Source organism: Patagioenas fasciata, chromosome 19, assembly GCF_037038585.1.
Source record: "Patagioenas fasciata isolate bPatFas1 chromosome 19, bPatFas1.hap1, whole genome shotgun sequence".
NCBI classification, from domain to species: Eukaryota; Metazoa; Chordata; class Aves; order Columbiformes; family Columbidae; genus Patagioenas; species Patagioenas fasciata.
Genome location: NC_092538.1, coordinates 3,684,064 through 3,701,831, shown reverse-complemented (window position 1 = coordinate 3,701,831; position 17,768 = coordinate 3,684,064). Strand labels below are relative to the sequence as shown.

Sequence of the window (17,768 nt, the reverse complement as noted above, 5' to 3'; positions counted from 1 at the left end):
GGATCACAGATGTTTTCTCCCCATCACTTTCATAGCAGCGCTATCCTTCTGTGTCAAGTCCCCCCTGGGTCACCAACAGGCTCGTTTGTGACCACAGGCACAGCGGGATGGGGACTGGGGACGCAAAGATATTGCTCATGGGGAACAAGATCCACAGATGGTGCTTGACCCAGAGGTCTTGCAGCACCCCAAGCAGTGGCTTTGTATTGTTGTCCTCCCCCTTCACTGCTGCTGGGTAAACTGAGGCACAAAATATCAATGATGGCCAAAACATTCCAGTGAAGAACTACAAATAGATACCCAAACCCCTGCTTTTCTGTATGTACATTTAACTCCAAGACCTCATTATTTATGGACCAAACCTATTTCTGAATGTTCCTCTACAGAGCACAAACAGATGCAGTGCAGAACAGAGGCTTTTTGAACATGATTGCACTTCGGTGAGGTGTCTGCACCGATGGAGGCAAGAAAATTGATTCAGGTTTGCTTATGGTTTGCTGTGACTTGATTAAAGTTGATGTGCCAAAAGACACAGTGAACTAAGACAACCGGGCTAAAATATTGGTCTCCAGCACTCGGAGGGACACAGCATCACAACCACAGAAAGGGCTCGTGCCCGGCACGCAGAGCATCGCGACAACCTCCAAATCCTTAAGCATTTAAAAGCATGGTAATTAAACAAGGGACTCGCAAAGCTTAATGCTGACTATGAGACACTGTGCAACCAGAGACTCAGCAGCACTTATGACAACCTCATGTCCACCCTGCTTTGCCACCACCCAAACCAGCACTCAGGTCTGTGCTGCTGGAATTCACCGGCATGCCGAGCCATTCACCTTCCAGTTCACTCTAACAACAGCTGGTCCGGACCTTTTTCAAGACATGCGTCTGCCCCTGAGCCCAGGGCTGCTAAGGAGGCTCTGGGAAATGAAATAAAGAGCGAGCCATTTGCTCAGCACTCAGCACCATGGCTGGGATGTCTAAGGTAGCTTAGACCCAGGCCAGAGTCTGGGTTTGTGCCTATGTCTGTGCAGTTAAATAAAAAGAAATGGCTTATCAGAGTAATTTTCAGCTGGGGATGAACTGCTTGACTCTCCAGAGCTGCCGTGACTTTTGCAGAGCTGAAGTTTCCCCGGTGCCCTGATCCTGCAGCTGGGGATGGAGCTCAATGGTTGAGACGCCTCACACCCAGTTCAAAAAAGAAGCAACATCACCTCCATTTCTGAGGTGGGGAAGCCATTCCCAGGCTGCTTCAGCCAAAAATCTCCACTCCTATGGCACTGCCAGCCCTGCTCAGCCCCAAAAGCCACAGACCTGGGTGAGAAACCGGTGTTTCCCTTTGCAGGGAAAGATGCTCTGGACAGATTAACTGCATCCCAAATGAGCTCACTCAGAGCTGGACTAGTAAGAAAAGATGTGCTCGGTGTTGGTCACCTGGGGGGTGTACAGACAATGTACAGCACACCAAAACCCCGCCGTACCCACAGCCTTCATCTCAAAAATAGACTAAATGCTGCTGTCTCCCCTCCTTTGCTTCCAGTTCCAGGGTCTGTGCTGTGTCCTTGTGGGTCTGGGCTGCACTGACCCTACCTGGCTCTGGTCCTCCCATGCACAGCTAAAAGTCACTGCCCAGGGAGCAAACCTACAGAGCAACAAGATAACACACAAAGATGAGACCCTGAAGTCCACACCGCAACACTTACTAGAACAGGAGCGACTTGCTAAAGCCAGGGTTTTAAGGCAAGGGATTTAAGGAACTTGTAAAATTAATGATCCAGCCTAGGAGCTTGCATAAAAAATTAAAAATCCAGATGAAAATTTGTATAAACGTGTCGCAGCAAGATTTAAATGCCTTTTAAAGCATGCTTAGCCCTTGATCTGAATTTGCTCCATTCCCACGGCCCGAGGCGATGGAGACAGTCAGTTATCAGCTCGCTCCAGCAAGAGCCGGGATCGCGGGCGAACGGGCAGCATTGGGAACGGCTGTGAGGAACATCAGCACAGGGAGCAGCAGCACAGGGCAACATCAGCCCAGGGAGCATCAGTCCAGGGAGCATCCGCCCAGGGCACCATCAGCCCAGGGCACCATCAGCCCAGGGAACAAGACCCATGACCATCAGCCAAACACGGAGGCCTCAGCAGCATCTCTGCACTGAGAGACAAACCCAGCAGATTTGGGAGCAGCCGCATGAAGACAGAGTTTTCAGCCCTCTCCTCAAAACCGCTTTTTCCAGCTTGAACAGGCTCCTTCTCCACTACAATAAGCCAGAGACCCGCAAGCCTCTGACCAAGGATATCTGAATATCCTCCGCTAATAACTCGGTTGCTCGCCAGCCAGTTCCTATAACTATGGCACCATAGCTGGAGTTCAAACAATCTCTTTAATTGTTGTCCAGATGGTGTCCCTGTAATTGTAATTTGTTGGCAGCCAATCTCATTTTATTTATACTCTCTTGCTGGAACGACTCTTTCCTCAGAGGTGATGCTGATGTCTGTTCTTATATTTCGGGGGCAAGGAGACCAGGTAACACATCCCCCCATGGCAGAGGGGGTGAGGGATGGGGCCCAGGACCTCCGCAAGCCCTTCCCAAGGCTGCATCCTAAAAAACCCCACCAAAAACATTTACCCCCCTGGATAATCAACCTGCCAAAGAAGTGGCACCTTATGTAGGACTTGGGCTGTAAGGCTGGGGCAGACACAGTGAATTATAACTATAAATCTCTCCCTCGGTGAATTCTCTTGAACTCGGCACAGGGAGCCACAATTTCTCCATCGGCAACTCCACTCCTCCACTGGACACGCAGCGTCTGGAGCAAATGTGCACCTTGCAATAAAATAATATTCTGCAGAATATTAATACTGTGCCAGTTTTTATGATTTTTAAATGGAGGCTGCGTCATACCCGAAATCACCGAGTCCCAAGGAAACCCACACTGTAATTAAAATATGTAACTGGAAAATTAGCAGAAGGTGCTCAGCAGAAGTGAGAGATACAGCTGCTTCTGTCCACAGAAGAATCCACATAGTGATGCCACAGTTTTATATTCAGAGACATGAAGCACTATTAAAGCCCAATACAAGACATAAATTATTCCTTTTCCAGCCATGATCACTCACAGAGGAGACACTGTGGATAAACGAGTTCTTTAAAAAAGAACTCTGTGAAAGAGGAAATGAGCTTTATAGAGTTTCATCCACTTAATTAACTGGCTGCTTGCAGTGCTCAAATTGAAGCACGGTCTTGGAGACCCACGTGCGGCCATCGGAGCAGCCCAGTGTGGCCATACCTCACCACACACTCCCCTCGCTACATCTCCTGTCCCGGGAGAACGTCCCTGCACCTCCTTTTAGGAACAATTTCTTCCCCAAAGGGCTGTGGGGCATTGGAACAGGCTGCCCAGGGCAGTGCTGGAGTCACCATCCCTGGAGGGCTGGACAGACGGACATGAGGTTCTCAGGACACGAGGCAGTGGCAGGGGTGGGTTATGATTGGACTCAATGATCTTGAGGGGCTTTTCCAACCAAAATGATTCTGTGATTCCTTCCTCACAAGCAGGATGTTCCTTCTTCCCTATTTCTCCCTCTCTCCATTTTTCCAGGTGGTTTTTATTTTTCTTCCCCTGGACAAAAAGCCGAGAGCAGCAGACTCAGCCTTGTTGCTGCTCCATGAGTCAGTCAACTGACTAATGCCTCTGCCCCCTGGGTTTCCCCCCTCGAGCACATTGCTTCTCCAAAATACCGCTTCATCTCACCTGGGACACCAAAGATAATCAGCCTGAGCCGCTGCCAGGGCACAGCCAGCTGCCTGCCCCTTGGCCTTCCGCGCCCATCAGCCGGATTAAAATCTCTGCAAGCAAACAAGCGGACTCAGAGAAAAATCAACACCCGGAGAGAGATATGAGGAGTCGCACGGCAGCTGCGACTCTCCAGCGAGCAAAGGGAGTGTTTATCGAGCCTTTCTGATAACACAGGAGTGAACCAGGGTCTGGATCAGCCACAGTCCTCATGGCTCATAGGGTTTCTGCTAAATAACAAGCCCCAAACGGGACTGCATGGGGACTATGCTCTGCAGCACCACGGTCCCTCCCTTCCCAGGACTTACAGCGTCCAAGGATCATCACACCAGACACACACAAGAGGGTTAACACCCATTATTTTGGCCTTATTTTCAGAGACAGGGCGAGGATGGCATGGCTGTGGTTGTGATGTGGGACTATTTTAGCAGTGTCCCCCTAAGCAGGGACCCAGTCCCAGTTCTGGTCACCTTGCCATGCTGCTGGGACTCCAGAAACCCCCCCACACTTTCAGCCATTTGGCACCAGTGGCTTTATTGGCATACGGGAGACAACTGTTAATTTAAAATCCATATGGGGCATCACTTAACCATGACTTTTAAATTATTTCAAGAGCTGTTTCCCAGTCTACGCTGAAGCTGCTCACGGTTGACTTTTACACATGAGCCCCGGAGTGACCCAGTTAGAGCTTCTGCGGGTGACAGAAGGGAGGTTCATGTGAAGAGGCAGAAACCAGGTAAAGTGTGTCCTGCGATGTGTTGTATAATCTATAAAGGCAGAGAAGTCCCCCGGTGTGGGAAGTCCCCAGATTTCTGTCTTGACTTCTGCTGCACCCCAAGGTCCTGCAGCCAGCAGCTTTGTCCCCATTTCACATGTTGCTCTGCTGACATCTCCAGTTTATGCAGCGTTTCCACTCTGAATCTCAGCCTTACGGACTGTATCAAGCTGGCCAGGTTGATGTCTACAACCGCAAAAAAAAAGTAACTCCCAGCCTAGAAAAAGCCCTGTAGACACACAGACCCCATCTGGAGCAGGGACAATGTGGCCAAAGCCACCAGATGCCAATAGTTGTCCTGCTGCCATGCAGCAATGACTCCTCCTGCATGGGCACTGCTCATTTCAAAGGAATCTGGGTCAGGTAAGGATTGATTCTGATGTGTTTCCGGACAAACAGCTGCTGCTACGGGTCACATTTGGATTTTCTCTGCAAGGCACCGACTAGTGTGCTTTTCACAGACACTTTTTGCAAAGCCTACTTCTAATGCATGTGCCTCCCTTCAGGTGATATTTGTCAGATTCCTACTATGGAAATGTTTTTACCTCCTGACAATACCCTTTAGATAGCGCCTATGGAGGTGGATGACTCAAGCTTGACATGACGATTTCCATCCACCATTTTTTATTAAAAATACTCCTAGCAGTTTGTGATGTGAAGACAGAAACTGGCGTTAAAAGGGATGTGGAAATGGCAGAGTATGCACAAACTGCGCCACAATTTTGTGCCGACCAACAATACCCAGAAAATCTATATGTAAAACAGTTCCTCCCAGCCTTAATTTACAATCTCATGAAAAGAAACTGCTAAGCATATGGCAATAACATCCACCCGAGAGCACACTGTACCATGCAGTCCCTAAGAGACAGGTTATGGATGGCCTGCCACCTTCAACTTCGTCATTTACTTGATGTTACAAAGTTAAGCATCGCCTAATATAGCTTTCTGTAAGTTAACTCCCTTTGTGAAGGTGACAGCTTCTAAAAACCCGCACGCTACTAGAGAACCGCAAATATTAATAGCAAACGCGGCTGCTAGGAATACAGAAGCCATCAGCGGTGACCTGCCATCTCTCCAGCCTTTTTCCTCGCTGCCGGCGTAGTATTTAAAGCAGGATGGAAAATAACAGAGCGGAGTGTAAGTCGACAGATGGCTGGTGCCAGTCAGAAAAGTTTTCATAGGAGAATAACAACCGGTTGGAGAAGAGGCAGAGCAGCGCCCTAAGCACGGCGCAGGTTCATCAAACCCGGGCTCCTTCCCCCTCACGTTACTTGAAATCAGAAATACATTTGTTTCCCGATCTCAGTATTATCCCGGAGTGTTCATCACTATCGACCGCAGGGATGTGCACGGGGAGACCCCACGTTGCAGCCGGGCTGTGCGGCACCTTCGCCCTGCAGCATCCCACCCTCGCAGGAATCCTTCCCAAAGCAAACGGCATCGAGACACGCGATGTTAGACACAAAGGAAAAGAAATCCGCTGGAAAAAACCCAACAGATCAGGCACTTGTCGGAGCCTTGAGCGCAAAGGCACATCATAGAAAATTCCCACCGACTTCCTCAGCTTCAAACCTTTAATAATTTAATGCATGTGACTGGAATTTCTCAATAGGCTGGAACTCCCTCAGGACTAAATTCTCATTGAAAAAGAAACCAAGGAGAATTTGGCATCTCTTTCCCAGCCTGTAAGATTAAATGCAAATACGTTATTGGCATCGAGCTATCACAGCTTGATATATCCACCAAGCTCCCATACACTGACATTAACTTCTCAAGGAAGAACATTTTGTTACTCACCCTGAGATAGTGCATGCTTAAAGGCAGAAAGACTATTTCTAGTTTGGGTATGGGCAGTGAACAGTGATACCTTCACCAATTACCAGCTCACCTGGGCACTGATCTGCTATTAGTGACAAAACACAGTAAAACAGTGACTGCTGACCTAATATTATATATAGTTTCCAGTGGCCAGGTTGTGCTCTGGTAGCTGGCACATAAAAGAGTATCTTCAGCTTCTTCTGCTGCTCTGGCCTTAGCGGACACAAGTCAATTTGGTACAACTCCTGTGTTTGCAGGTGGAAAAACAACGGCCTGAGGTTGAGCTCTTCTGTGCTGGGCTCAGAACGGGCATAGCAAAGACACAGAGCCCTTGAAAAGAGGTGTTTGTGAGGCAAAATGCTGGCAGGAAAGAAAATACATAACTAAATTCTAACGAGAAGCCTGTGCTTAACAGCCGGAGCATAAATGAATGATTAGTTAAAGAGCTCTAACCGTTCTCCTGAAGGACAAGGGGGATACTCTTTGTGAGCAGAGATGAATGAACTCTGCTGCTCTCCCATTCAACACTGCACTTAAATCGGGGCCCCAGCCACATTAAATGGGTGCAGCGCTCGCATTAGCAGAGACTCGGCCGCTGCCTTCTCCAAAGACAGCTCCTCCGCACCTACTTTGCTTCATTTGCCGTTAATTAACAGAGATGAGCCACAGCCTCTCGAGGGCTGGGTTCTCCATGGGGAAGGCAGGTCTGGCAGCCGCTGCCCCAACCACGGAGCTGCCGGCGGAAGGTGATGCCGAGAGGGCTCAAGGAGCACCCAAAATGGCCTGAGAACATCAGGGAAGGATAGAAATGAGACTGGTCTTCCACCTTATGTCCAGCCACAGACAATTTCCATGCAAACAGCAGGGGAACAAACCAAGGACAAGTTTCCCTCATGCAACGGGATGGCCCTGGCAGTGGGTTGCAGCCCTGATACCACTTGAATCAGCTCTTGATGGCTGTCTGCAAATCTCAAGGGTGGTTTACAGCAGATGTGCTCTGATCAGGGCAGGCACAGCAGAAAACCCTTTGTTCTCTGCATTTGGAACAAACTCCGAGACCTCATCCAGCGCTCTCCTGTCTGCTCCACCAGCCCCTGCCACCCCAGCTAGGGACAACAGCTAAGTGTTACCTTGCAAGATAATTTGTCATATATAGGATGCACAGAAGTCAGGCCAGTTCAGTTCTCCTCACCAACTCAAATCATCAAGTGATGCTCCTGTAACCCAGGGGAAGAGCCCAGAAAGCACCTCTGCAGTCCTGGCATTCCCAGGCTCTTAGCTAAGCGGCACTGTGGTTTTGCGCGTTGTATCTATCACCTGAACTGCGTTCAGCACACACTCATTGGGAATCATACAATCATTTCAGTTGGAAGATACCTGCAAGATCATCAAGTCCAGCCATAACCTAAGTCTAGCACTACCCCATGTCCTGAGAACCTCATGTTCGTCTGTCCAACCCCCCAGGGCTGGTGACTGGCCCAGCACGGCCCTGGGCAGCCTGTTCCAATCCCCACAGCCCTTTGGGGAAGAAATTGTTCCCCACATCCAACCTCAACCTCCCCTGGCGCAACTTGAGGCCGTTTCCTCTGCTCCTGGCGCTTGTTCCTGGGGAGCAGAGCCCGACCCCCCTGGCTCCAAGCTCCTTTCAGGCAGTTCAGAGATCAGAAGGTCTCCCCTCAGCTCCTGTTCTCCAGCTGAACCCCCCAGGTCCCTCAGCCGCTCCCATCACACTTGTGCTCCAGCCCCTCACCAGCTCCGTTCCCTTCTCTCAACTCATTCTAGTAGGAAGAAGAGCAGCAGTTCTGAACACTCAGAAGACACTCTTTGCACTTGAGATAAGCTGATGTAAAAGTCGCAAAAGCAAATCCAAATGTTCCAAGTTGAAAAGGTTTGAAAACTGAGGTCCAATTTACCAAAGCACAGGTGAAAAGGGGGAGGGTGGGCAGAAATGCTGGCCTTCTGTTTTGCCAAAACATCTCCAACCTGTCCTGGAAGGACCATTTCCACCTTGCAGCACTCTCTTGCTCATTTCCTCACCAAGTTCTCCATCAAAACCACTGATCGTGATCACAGCTTGTACCAAATGTCCACTGGGAAGCAAACCAAAAGCTTCAATGTGTTCCACAGCCCTCAAAGACCAGCTGTCAGCAATATTCACTTTTGCTTATAAACGACCCTGGTGAGCCACAAATGGCCCAAAAGAGACCTCCCCACCAGGAACCAGACTGGGAGTTGACCTGGCCTCACGTCCCGTCTGCAGGGCGGGAGGAATTAGCAGCAACCACCTTCTAGAGAGGAAATTACGGGATCCTACAGGCAGCAGATGTGGAAAATCTTCCTGACAGCCTTTGCCAGTCTGCGCTCCCAATCGCTGACCTGGAAAAGGGAATTTTAAAGCACTTCCCAGCTTCTTAAGCCACAAGCCACCTCCGTGCACCTTGTTATCTCGAGACAAAGAGAGAAACCTCACTTTCGAAAGGCCACAAAGCAAAAGAGAAGTCTCGCTAGGAAGACAGATTGAGCTCTGCAGGTTCCTGGGAAAGGCTGAAGGCATCTCTATGAAAAGATATTAGTCTAACATTCTCACTTGCGAAGTTTTGCCCATAAAAAGCAGCCTTAGTCCTTCAAAAGCTGCCTCATTTCTAGGGAGAAGGACAAAATCTGAGGCTAAATTCATCCTCCAGCTCTGAACACAACTGTAGTCAGGGACGTTTTCTTTGCCCCTGATCTTCTGACCTGCCTTTTGCTCCTTGCTTCGCGGGGAGAATAACTCCGGTTATCACATGACAACGCTCCAGACAAGGTGAAAATGAACTTTACCCCATTCCCAGCCCCCTTTGGAAAACCGCGAGGCCGTTGCTCACCATCCAGCTCCTCCACGGAGATATTCGCTAGCTGCTCGCTGTCGCTGCCAGCCGAGAGGGAGCGGTTCAGGTAGTTGCCTTTGTACAACAAGCCGGCTGTTACATGGTGGAATGGCATCTTCTCCCTGTGCACAGGAGAAAAGGGAAGAGAAAGGCTTATTTTAGTCACTTGTCTTTGTTTTATCGCAGTAGCACAATAGCCTGCTTTGAAAGAGTCACCCAGACTAGAGCATCCTACACCAGGGAACGCGCACTGGAGTTGGGTGCATGAGTGATGGATTGCAGATTTTATTCGCTCTCTAAGACAGGAGCTAAATAAACAAATAAAAAAGCAAAAGCTTCTTCTTTATGCTGAACAAGAGGCAGCAGAGATAGAACAGCAGCGCCTTAGGAAAACAGGAGTCTGGACTCTGTAGCATTCACATTGCAGCTTTCAGCCTAGAGATTTGTTATTTTGTAATAATTATATAGTGCATAAGGGTCTACACTGACATGCAATTAAAAAGTCATAGGATCCAGCAGCTCGACTTTCAAAGCCACACAAGGGTCTGGACCCCAAATCTCAGACCCCGCTCTGGAGCATCCAGACCCCGACGACGGTTCAACCCCCAGCCCAAAGCGCCTGTGCGGGGCGGGATGCGCGTCCCGCTGGTGCCTCCACCGCAGACTTCAGCGGCCCTCGCTGACAAAAGCAAATTCACATTCGAGCAGGGCCCAACAAAGAACGTTTTCATCTCACCAATATGACAGCTAAGGAAAAATACAGCTCAATGGGAGGCTGTAGCAGGGAAGTGTTTGCAAACTTAGCAGGTATAAACACCGCAGCCTAGTGAAGGGCGGCCATCTGCACAGACAAAAGTGGAAATTACTGTCAGCAGCACTTACACATTGATTTAGGATGCACAAGAAAAGAGGCAAGTTTGCAAAAGTCAATTGAAATATTAAGAGGAAGATTTGTCATCCCCTTGGCTGGTTCCAATCCGCGCAGCCCCATCATGGGCCTGGTGCTTTTTATCCTCTACATTTCCAGCAAATATAAATCATCAGAGTCAACAGAACCACCCGGCCATCAGCCGAGGATCTGGCCAGGGTCTCCACAGGGGCTGGAAAGCGGCCAGCACGGTTTGGAACTCACCATCAATATAAACCTATATGGTGACTTTGGCAGATCCCACACCAGTGGGGGCCAGAGCCCCTTTGGAAACCAACTCCAAGGACATTCTCACTACAGCCACGCTGGGACATCGCTTTGCTTTGCCATAAAGAGATAAGTGCCACCTACTGAATCGTTCTCCAGCCAACACTACAATTACAAGGATGATCTGGCTCTTACTCAGCCATATGTTCTTACCACAGTCAATAAAACAAATAGATACATACATCTATATGTATTAATTTTGTAACAAATGCCTTTTTGCCTTACTGAGTTAGTAAAAGCTTTAATAGACTCACCAAGAGCAAAGTAACCTCGAGACGCAGGAATAAGAAGAAAAGCCCTGAGGTTTCTCTTGCGCTGCTTAGCACGTACCTAGAATTTCTCTCTCAGTAATTATGTAAATAAATCCTAATCGTAAGTTTGAGTATTTTTATTTGGGAGCCAGTTTCTTCAGCAGCACATTAGGAACCGTAAACAAGGCTTTCTTTTTCATTAAGCATACCTGTAATTTCCCAGCACTTGCCAATGAATGTATTTCATTCTGACATATTGCTCACTCTGACATATTGCTCTGCACTAAGATGGCAATTTTACCTCCCCATGAGGAGACACATGGGTGAGGTTGCCGCTCTAGGTCCTGACAAGCGGGGACACTTCCAGCCCTTCGCACCCTCTTCATTAACTCCCAGTCCCACCACAAAACATTCAGGCAGCAACTGATCCCTGTTTCCTCTTGATAATCACACACACAATGTAAAAGCAATTATACTGATTTTCAAACCCTTACCAAATTAAAGAGATTTCAGTCTAACACCTGCAATGGCCCAGGTGGAGCTGTGGGGTGAGGATGCTATGAGACCACGGGGCTGGGGAAGGATGCTCAGCCCCTCACACTCTCTGAGCTTGCCCGCGGTCGGAGTAACTGCAAGCCATGTATTTAGGTGCACTAAAGCATTCCTGAAATAATTGTTTATGCCTTTGCTTCTATAACCATTAAAAAATAAGACACTGCATCTCCCCTGAAGGAGAAAGTGCTTAAAATCAGCTCCCACTTGAGGTCCTGTAATGCATTTTAGTATTGGGGGGGAACCATTATATCCCAGAGTGAGAAATTCTGGATTGAATTCTACCACCTAGGTAGATCATTTTTTTTTAAATTGCAATAATATTCAACAGAATCCCTGCTGGAATTCAGCAGCTCTCAGCCTGCTTCCAGTTTCAACAAGAGATGCTCAGAACCGGCCCAGCAGCAGCGCTGGTGCCAGACGCCCGAGCAGGGACAGGCAGCTCTGGGAGCGCTCAGCATCCCGCACACGGGAACCCGCTGTCACAACCCAGCCTGCACGGCGGGCAGGAAACAGCTAAAAAAGGAGTTGGGGCAGAGCTCATACAGCAAAGCACCACGTTTTGCAAAGCACCCTATGCTGAAACATCCAAAAAGCTTAATGGAAATGAGTGACCGATGCCTGTCTGGGAACAGAGATCTGTCCCAGCGCAGCAAGGTTGGTTCAGGCTCATTCTGGATTTAGCCCACATGTCTGTGTTAGAGACACAGTAATCTTAATCTTGCCTATGGCTGCTCCTTCCAGCGCCAGCGGAGACCATGGGTAAACTCAAACCATAAGTCAGCTGGTGCTGGTGGGATCCACCCCACACTATGGTGATGCCCTTCCCGGGCGCTTGATCATCAGCAGATGCTGGTGCTGGAGTTCAGGGCACTGACAGCTTTTTATCACTTCAACACGCTACATTTACACCAACGTGCACCCACCTCCTCTGGATGGGAATGGGGAAGATGCTCTGGCTCCTGCCCCATTTTACAGAGCAGTACAATGAGCCTCCGAGCAGGCAGCCAGCAGCAGCCTTGCTCTCCATCTCCGAGCACTCAAAACTAACACATTTTCCACCCAACGACTTGCAAACTGAAAGCAGTTTTCAAAGCCATAGTGGGATTTTGCAGCAACGAAAATCTCTTTGAAAAAAAATATCTTGCAAACATTGACATTTAACCAAAAAGCCCTCAAAGAACCTATAAACACACGGATGGAAATGTTACCATGGTACCTTGCCAAGGTTTCGGTGTCTGCGCCAAGCGCACCAGCAGGTTACATCCCCCGTAACGCCCGGCGGCAGCGCTGCCAGCCTCGCTCCCTCCTTTCAGCACAACCACGTTTGTGAAATTTATAAGATGTTCATAAGCAATTTGCCGTCAGGGAAAAAAATAAATTAAAAAAAAAGGCAGTTACACGATGCTCATATGTCTACTCTCACTCCGGTTTACATTCCTCACCAGCTCTTGTGATACGTTTTTAAAAAAGGCTTTCAGACTCAATTGAAAATCCGCACCGCTGTTAAACTGGAAATTTTATCTCGAGTATCAGTCAACAAGCTGGAATCAGGATCAATTTGTATTGATCCTGGATCTCCCTTGGTAGCTAACAATTTGGAAAAGACTTCTTGCTAACCTCTCTCCTGTGTGCAGTGCAAAATGATGCCCTGGAATTAATCCTGGTTTTTACAGCCTCAGGCACATAACACACCCCACCTTTTGCACTGTCTGGGTGTTATGTCTGGCCAGTATCTGTATTTTCCTTCTCTATTCAGCTGCAACTTGGTGGATCCTGACCCAGCAGGTTGTACAGGACCTGGGCTGGATCCCCATCCTGGACGCTGACCAGTCGCCCGGCCACTGTCCCATGGGTGTCAAATGGACCAGGCAAAGATGATGCTGGTGGAGAAACAAGGGAAGATGGTAAAACTGAGGTTTCCAACTCTCCCACAAATGTGGCCGAAGTCAAGCAGAGGGTTCAAGCTGATACTATGAGAAAAACATATATATATGGATGGACAAGCACACACGTGCAGTATGGCAATATAAGCTTCATTTTCTTAGGAAACCAAACCAAAAAAAAAATCACAGGAATACACGGAAAATCCATGAAGCAACCAGACGGTAAGGAAACTGGAACAGTAGCTGTAAAGTCCCCCAGCTCACTCTAAAACCCTTTAAAAATTCATCAAATGAAGCAACAGTATTAAAGACGCTTCTCCCCAGGCAGAGCAACATTATCACATCTAAGACAAATAAGAGCAGTGACTTCCGAAAAATTATCCCATTTTCCCCAGAGCTGAACAATTGCCATTATCTTTTCAGGTTGGCTGTGTAATATTTAGCTGGATCCAAAGGGAAGTACAGAGTAAACAGACTCCTGAGCATCACCTGGGAAACTCCTGGGCAATTTGAACCTCCGTGCTCTGGGCACGACGCATCGCTTGGGGAACACAATCAACTTTCCAAAGAGTCTTTATTGCTATTCTGGTATTTTTGCCTTTCATTGCTGTCCATGCAAAAGGCCTCTCCCTCTCTCCCAAGGAGCACCGTGGTTAGTCCGGGCTCTCTGGTACAGGAGCAACTAAGCTGGGCTAAATCCCCACGTCTGTGTTTGTAGCCAATATAGTTAAGGGAAGACAAGCCAAGCGTTTTGTTGTAGACACATCGCGTTGGCAAAATCCTTCTGCTAGGAAGAGCACTAAGTCACCTTGTCCCTTATCACCTGCGTTCACTGGTGCTAACAATAGCTTTAGAGATCATTTTTTTCATTTTTTTTGCAAAAATTTGGCACCTCAAGAGCAACTTGAGCCCAAGTTACCAAAGGAAAGTCTGAAGGGCCCAAAAAGACTCATTGTGGCATCGGGAGGAGGTTGGAGGACACAGAGAAGGGGAAGGGGAGCACATTGAGAGCTCTGGGATGAGGATTTAAGCCGCTGCAATAAGATGCAGAAGTCGTGTTTAATCAGTCTCAACTCAGGTGAGTAAAGAGACACAGGAATGAAAGCGTGCTCAGGTAGATGGCTTTTCTGTAGCTATTAAATCAATATAAGTGGGTCTCGGGATTGAGAAAAATGAGGACTAGTGTATAGGGAGCCTTAAACAAAGCCCTGAAATAGATCCTCCCAGCGAGGAAAATCTTTGAGGAAGTGTGTGTTTTCTGACTATTGATACCGATAAAGCCAAATCTCCCAAAACACACCGAAAGAACTATTTGGGCTATATATAAAGACCTATCACAGGAAGAGAAAGACAAGAGCCTCCCTGCTCCCGGTCCAGTGTTGAAACCCATCGGACCGTTTTTGGAAGCCAAATTTCCTCAGACTTTAATACCAAATCGTTGGGCTGTGAGTGTAAGTGAGCCCTAAAGCTTCCTCTGAAAGGGTTTTTCCTCTCCTTCTGGAAAACAGGAGTGCTCTCACTTTCTGGGACCAGGGTTGCTTATCAGAAGCCAGGCCCAGCATTTACACACATGATATTTTGCAGCACATCAAGCCATCCGGATTAATTTCATACCTTTTACAAGGATGTATGGACTGCGAACATGAGGCGTTAATCCAGTGAGCACACAACATTCACTGCGCATTCGCTGGTGGTGGCACAGGTACAGATAAAACTGGCCCCTATGGACCAGTTTTAGCCCTGACCCTCCTTGTCCTTATCACACCGCACACGGCATTTGTGCTGTATGTGATTATTTACGGGCAGAAGCCTGAGAAAATATTCCCCTATTCCAGACAACGACCAAGAAAATGGAGATCTCCTTGCTGATAGCGGGTTGGGATACCAACAATAAAGTTCCCCACGGCGATCGGTGGGTAAAAGGACTTTGCAAACCTTAAACCATTTTCAGCATTCCAGGCTGGAACTGCGAAGAGAATCCTCTGAAATGCAGAAAACAAAGTCTGAGTGACAAGCCTAATGGATGTAGCGCCACAGAGCCACTTCGCGAGCGACAAACTTCCAGGTTCGAGGAGTACAAAGCGGCAGGCGCTTCAGATGGTTTTGTGCTGCTTCTTTTTTCTCACCTTCTCCAGAAAATTTGAAATTAAAAAGAAGAGGAAGGTCACGCTAAAAGACATCACATCGCTAAACAACTGAAGCTGCGCGGCCGCCTTTGAAGGAAGAGCTGCGGACGTCAGGTCGAGTATAAAATATACACGTTTCTTTCTGAAAGCCGAACATGTGAGGGCACAGTGGGACAGTTTTAAACCACACTTGTTTGTTATTTTTCAACTGTGGTCTGGGCTGATCCTCAGCTTAAAGTGCCAGGAGGAGAGGACTGCAATGACCTGATAGCTCTGGATCTCCAGGGCAAGCACAACACGTGCTAAGGGGATAAGGACTCCTTGCCATTCCCAAACAGGCTTAACCCTGCACGATTACAGAGCCATCCTAAGCAAGCTGCCAGCATTTCATCCATTCACACAAGCTCTTAGTCCTCAAACTCATCCTCGCCTTTTGCAGCCAGAAATCCCAAGGGTTTTTTTCCCGCCCTCTCCCACTTTCTGCTCCTTCCGCTGCCTCCAGCCTCTTGCTGCAGGGGTAAAGTTTAGCCAGGATTAATAGAAAATACCCATTTTCATATAAACCACAGGTGTCTTTGAAAGCTTCCGGGCCAATGATAAAAAGCAAAAGAAGAGTCAGCAACGCAGCAAAATAAATCTCTGAACCTTCCTCTCTTCCCACCTCCGATAATTCACCTGGAAACATGAAAAAATCAGTCTGGAAACGGAGTTTTTATCCCTGAGGAGGCTGCAGTGCGCACGTACCAACCTCCCGCTCCCTCCCGTGCGTTCGGCTCCTCTGTGACACAACAGGACCCACGGAACGTGTCACCCACGGGCAGTGTCACCACTGTTTGAGACCATGGTAACAGTTTATGAGAGGGAAACAACGCAGGCTACTAAAAGGCTCTAAAATCTCATGGCAAAAGGCTTCTGTGGTGGGAAGCTGAAGGCTATAAACATGCAAATTGGAAATTCAGCAAGAGTTTTTAATGGTGAATGTGATTAACCATTGGAACAAAGTACCAGAAGGAGTGACACATCGCTGTGTCCCAGACAGGCCCAGATGCCTTGCTGCAGACACGCTTTAGCCAAGTGCAAGCTTCCCAACCCGCTGTTGGAGTTAACAGGGCGAAATCTAATGCCTTGTGATATTTTCTTTCCGGATTAGATGCTCTGACACTTCTCCTGGGCCCTAAAAACCAGGAGTCTGTGAATTCACCCCGAGGGGCTGAGCAGCATTGGTGCTGAGAACAAGTGCGGCTGATGGACCTGCAGCTTCCTCAGGCACCTTCCACCTCACCCTTTTTCCATCTTCCCTGCCAAAACTGTCCAGCTAACACTGACAAGAGGAGCAACGACCACCCCATGTCTAAGCCCAGTGATTCCCTTTCTCTTTCCAACACAGAACGGGGGCTCCTCCTGCCCTCCCCCAGGTATGGATAATGTCAATCCCGAACATGCTTAGCTGAGCACAAATTGTGGATCAGGGGGTGCAAGGAAGGCTTTGTACTATCACCTGCAACTGCTCAGACCATGACACCAACCCCCTCAACAGCCCTTGCTGTTGAAATACAAAAATATCCCAGAACCCCAGGCTGGTTGGGCTGCAGGAGCTCTGCAGATCCCCAGCCCAGCCCTGCTCACCCAGGGTCACAGAGCAGATCACACAGGTGGGTCCAGGCGGGTTTGAATGGCTCAGAGAAGGGGACTCCACACCCGCTCTGGGCAGCCTGGGCCAGGCTCTGGCACCTCCCAGCAAACAAGTTTCTGCTCATGTTCACATGGAGCCTCCTGTGTTTCAGTCTGTGCCCGTTGTCCCTCACCCTGGCGTTGGGCACCACTGAACAGAGTCTGGTCCATCCTCTGACACCCACCCTGAGCTATTGATCCCATTGATCAGATCCCTCTCAGCTTCTCTTTTCCAGCTCAACAGCCCCAGCTCTCTCAGTGTCTCCTCATCACAAAGATGCTCCAGACCCCTCAGCATCTTCGTAGCCCTAAGATTTCTCTTTTTCTGGAACCACCAACAAACAACAACCAGAGAGCTTTTAGCCAAGATGAATAAAATGTAAAAACAGCGAGGAAAAATCACTTGTGCGTATTTATCCCCCTGTAACGCATTTCTAACATGTTTCCCTGCTCTGTTTAACCATTTTTGCCTCCACTCACAACAGCTGAGTGTTTGCTTATCGAGTGCCTTGAGGACAATTTTCTGAACGTGCTTCTGTTCATTTACTCATGTCCAGTTGCCTTCACTTCACAGGCATAAATCAGACATCAAGACATTATTAGCAGCGATTCCTGGCACCCCCAGCACACTGAGCAAGCATCCTATTTAAAAAAACAATATACAATGGATTATTCATAACAGACTGAGTGCGTCACAGATGAGTAATTATAAACATGAAATATATAAATAATGACAATTTATACAGCAGATTTAACAAAGTAACACACTACAAATAGCCTGTTGGTTGATTATGTATTATTAATGAAATGCCAAAACATTTAGGGTTTTTAA

General features: G+C 48.2%; 1 protein-coding gene across 2 annotated transcripts in view; it reads right to left on the bottom strand.

Annotated features, from left to right (window-relative positions):
* The window catches only part of CALN1 (calneuron 1), a 133,267-nt gene that overhangs the window by 108,313 nt on the left and 7,186 nt on the right, over positions 1 to 17,768 (bottom strand). For both annotated transcript variants that reach the window (XM_071816940.1, XM_065853361.2), the window contains one exon: positions 9,253 to 9,377. In XM_071816940.1, the coding sequence (XP_071673041.1) occupies positions 9,253 to 9,370 (118 nt within the window). In that variant the 5' untranslated portion in view covers positions 9,371 to 9,377. The remainder of the gene's footprint in view (positions 1 to 9,252; positions 9,378 to 17,768) is intronic.